Source organism: Notothenia rossii (genome assembly GCF_949606895.1).
Source record: "Notothenia rossii genome assembly, chromosome: 9".
Classification (NCBI taxonomy): Eukaryota; Metazoa; Chordata; class Actinopteri; order Perciformes; family Nototheniidae; genus Notothenia; species Notothenia rossii.
Genome location: NC_136907.1, coordinates 47,205,377 through 47,209,987, shown reverse-complemented (window position 1 = coordinate 47,209,987; position 4,611 = coordinate 47,205,377). Strand labels below are relative to the sequence as shown.

Below are 4,611 nucleotides of genomic sequence, written 5' to 3'. Positions count from 1 at the left end.
TTCAATGTTTTGCTACTTTGTTCTTCTACTCCACTACAGTTCAGAGGTACATGGTGTACTTTGACTCCACTACATGTATTTAATACCTTTAGTTACTTCACAGATCTGGATTAATTAAGTGAAATATAATCAAGTGTTAAATCAGACTTTAGTTCCACCTGGAGTAAATCCACAAGCTACCCTGCAGTATACAAAGTCATTCAAACTAGCTGCACCTTTACCAGCTTTGAGAACACTTTCATGATCAATCATTATAAAACATATCATATCTATTATTCTGAAATGGACCAATCTGCACAATGACTACTTTTACTGTCGCTACTTTTACTATATTTTGATGATAATACTTTTCTACTTTTACTTGAGGAACATTTTGAATGCAGGACTTTTACTGTAACAGAGTATTCCTACACTCCCGGACTATTACTTTTACTCAATTACAAGATCTGAGTACTTCTACTTTTACTCAAGTACAAGACCTGAGTACTTCTACTTTTACTCTAGTACAAGATCTGTGTGCTTCTACTTTTACTCAAGTACAAGACCTGAGTGCTTCTACTTTTACTCAAGTACAAGATTTGAGTACTTCTACTTTTACTCTAGTACAAGATCTGTGTGCTTCTACTTTTACTCAAGTACAAGATCTGAGTACTTCTACTTTTACTCAGGTACAAGACCTGAGTACTTCTACTTTTACTCAAGTACAAGATCTGAGTACTTCTACTTTTACTCAAGTACAATATATATATACTTATACCACCTCTGTTTTAGGGCTGGGCGATATATCGATATTTAAGATATATCGATATATTTAAAAATAAGATATGGAATTAGACCATATCGCATATATCGATATAGTTCAAATTTGCGCTGTAATACTTGCTTCAGGCAAGCCGTTCCGTTGATAGGAACTCTCTGCACTGCTTCCCGCGCCCCAGCTCCGCCCCTCCCCTTTCATGCACAGAGGGGGAGGGGGAGGGACACTCCGGCACTCTTTAACAAACATGGAGAAGGCAACAACGTCTGCAGAGCGTACGGAGGATAGCCCCTTGGTTGGTAAAAGAAAAAGCAGTGGCTCAATCATTTGGAGATGGTTCGGATACAAATTGTCAGACGAGCAACAAAACCAAGCTATATGTAGGGAGTGCCATAAGCACATTGCAGCCAGTGGTGGAAGCACTACGAATCTTTTTTATCACTTAAAAACGTGGCACAAAGTGCAATATGAAGAGTGTGTGAAACTGCGCGCTGCAGAAGCCACAGGCACAAGCCGTCCCCAACCCGATAAAGCTCCAGCCCCAAAACAAAGCTCACTGCAAGCTTCATTTTCCCGCTGTGTGCCGTATGAGAGGAAAAGCGACAAGTGGCGTTCAATAACAAAGGCGGTGTCCTTTCACATTGCCAAAGACATGGTCCCTGTTGCAACAGTGGAACAGGTTGGGTTCAAAGAGCTAATTAAAAAGCTGGACCCGCGATACGAGCTTCCCAGTCGCAACTATTTTGCACGAGAAGCACTGCCGCAAATGTATAATGAAGTCAGACAGAACGTTGAAGGCCGGCTCGCTAACGTCACCCATTTTGCGCTGACCAGCGATATGTGGTCAAGCAGGACGTGTGAGCCTTATATGAGCGTGACAGTTCACTTCATGCAAGACTGGGAGATGAAAACAGCTTGTCTCCAAACAAGTTATTTTCCCGACGATCACACCGGTGAGAATATAGCTGAGGCCCTGCAGGACTCAATCGCAAGCTGGAAACTTCAAGAAAAGCATCTGGTTGCTATAACAACCGACAACGGGAGCAACATCGTGAAAGCAGTTCAGCTGAACAAGTGGCTGAGGATGCAGTGCTTCGGTCACAGACTACACTTGGCTATCGGTGAGTGCAATGGAGTATATTTTCCCTTAAACAAAAAAATATTGAAATGTTAGTTTTTCCTCATTTTCCTTTGTGTGTCTGTCTGCAACTTTGTGTTTTATGCTGCTGTCTTGGTCAATGGCCAGGTCTCCGTTAAAAAAAATCATTCAGGCTAGGTTAAATAAATTAATAATAACTTAAAGTGCTAAAAGTAAGATCACTTACAATAGGCCTACAGGTAGATTTCAGAACCATATTTATTAGATTATTGGATAAGAATGAGGGATGCATTAATGTGTTTACCACTTTAATGTTACAGCTGGTAAAGGTGAGGTAATATGACTTTAAAATGCTGGTTAGCCTGTTGATATCATCAAGGTAATATTTAGCTATTATGATTTCTCTGGCCTGAAAGAGCACACTGCAAAGTGACTAAACGTAGGCCTAAACATTGTGGAGTTTTAGTGGAGTAGAAATATGAAGCAGCATTAAAATATAGCATAAATAACAACAACAAGAACAAAACATGAGTAAATGCACATGCAGTATAATCTAATTTATAAATTATACAAAAATAATAATACATACAAATCACTTACAGGATTAAAATTCAGAAAGTAACTGATTATAGGCTAATATTTGATATTTATGCCCATTTGATTAATAGTTCTTTATGATTTTGACAGGACATGGCTTGAATGACAAGCGCGTCACCCGGGCCATTTCTCTGTGCAAGAGAATTGTAAGCTGTTTTTCGTACAGCTGGAAGAAAAGGAGACAGCTTGCTGAAGTCCAGATTCAGCTGGGTCTGCCAAGTCACCAACTCATAACCGAGTCTGCCACACGCTGGGGATCAAAGCAGCAGATGATCCAGAGAGTCCTGGAGCAGGAGGGCGCACTGGCAAAAGTCCTGTCTGGTGACAACAAGACCAGGCATCTTATCCTTACCTGGCAGGACTTAGAGGTCCTAGAAGCAGTCCAAAAGGTCCTGAAACCTCTCCAGCACTTTACCGATGCTTTATCAGGTGAGGAATACGTCACTCTATCCTATGTGAAACCTGTGCTGCACCTTTTTAAAGAAAGTCTCCTGGCATGTGAAGAGGGTGACAGTGAGCTTTGCAAATCAATCAAGACCAGCATTGTTGAGTACCTCAACAGCAAGTATTCTGACCCAGCCACTACTGACCTATTGGAGATGGCTTCATTTGTGGATCCACGGTTCAGGGCCACCTACATCCCGAGTGAAAAAGTCGATGCATTGAAGCACAGAGCTGTCTTGGAGGTGGAGACACTACTGGCTGATCAGAGCAGCGGTCACCTGACGCCTGACCTACATGTGCCCACTGTGCCTGAGCCTGCAGATGGAGAAGCAGCAGGTGCACCAAAAGCTAAGAGGACACTGGCAAGCTTCTTCAAGCAGCGCACAGCCACCACCACTGCACCAACCAAGAGGGGCGCTATTGAAAATGAACTGTCAAGTTACTTGCAGTCAGCAAGTGTGGAGAGTGACACTGATCCACTCAAGTGGTGGAAGGAACATGCAGTTGTCTTTCCAGCTCTGAGCCACCTGGCTAAAAAGTATCTCTTGGTACCAGCTACCAGTTCACCCTCCGAAAGGGTTTTTAGCTGCAGTGGGAATATTGTGACCTCCCACAGAGCATCTCTGAAGCCGGATGCCGTGGACAGGCTAGTGTTTCTTGCACAAAACCTTTAGGCCTAAATGAAGGAGGACACGCTTGTCTTCTAATGTCTACCTCAAGACAGCACTACTGTTATCGAAGTCAAAAAAATAACATGTTTACTGAGTTTACAGTCTTTTTCTTGTGCAACTGGTTGAGAGAGTTCAGATAAGCTATTAAGTAAAAAAAAAAACAGGTAATCTCAAGCTGATGTTTAAACAAGTTTTTCTTAAACCGAGCACTTTATTTTGTTATCTCTTTATATATAAATGCTGCCCTCAGAAAAAGATTTACCTATTTTATTTTATAGGCTAATTTTATTTAAGATATTTTATTTATTTAAAAGTGCACCTTACGGAGCTTTGTTATACAGTGTTTATGTTTACATTTTATAGTGAGTTTTCAATAAAACTACTCGTATTTGGCTTTGACTTTGACTGAGCATTTCATTTCACAGCTCTCACTTTGCGGAAAAAATATCGGGATATATATCGTATATCGATATTCAACCTAAATATATCGGGATATGACTTTTGGTCCATATCGCCCAGCCCTACTCTGTTTATAGCCTATGAAAAAAACTATTAGAAATAGAAGGCTAAAGCTAACGTTAGCAGATAGTGACAATGTATGCTAGCTAGCTAGCTCAACGATTCCTTAAATAATATTGCCACAGAAAAACGTTTCAGTTCACATCACGCTCTGCCGCTCCGACAGGGAGCTCTGCTCTAAACACCTGAACGGCCCGTTCTAACAGCTGTTCACCAGCGGTCCAGTCTGTGCCACAGTGACTCCGGACGCACAGTTAATATTAACGAACGCACCCGTAGGTAATATAGCTGCTGAAGCTAGACCATCATCTCGGAGCAGCAGAGCCTTATTATACATCCATGAGCAGAGTCGACAGGCAGGAAGAATCGAGCACACAGCTCGTACTTCATTATAATATATAAAAAAAGAACACCATGCGTGTCATGATGGCACATAACAGCTCACGGCCGCAGATTACTCCGGGTCCCAGCCCCCCCCATACCCCAAAAATATTTGTATTGCAGATCTACATGAATCACACAAA

The 4,611-nt window shown here is 41.7% G+C and overlaps 1 protein-coding gene across 1 annotated transcript; it reads left to right on the top strand.

The window, feature by feature from the left end:
* Positions 1 to 956: 956 nt before the first annotated feature.
* LOC307019811 (E3 SUMO-protein ligase ZBED1-like) lies at positions 957 to 3,811 on the top strand (the record flags this gene model as incomplete). The annotated part of the gene is made up of 2 exons (XM_079650916.1): positions 957 to 1,878; positions 2,544 to 3,811. 2 exons carry the CDS (start codon positions 957 to 959, stop codon positions 3,569 to 3,571), a joined length of 1,950 nt encoding a protein of 649 aa, XP_079507042.1. The 3' UTR covers positions 3,572 to 3,811.
* Positions 3,812 to 4,611: the final 800 nt, after the last annotated feature.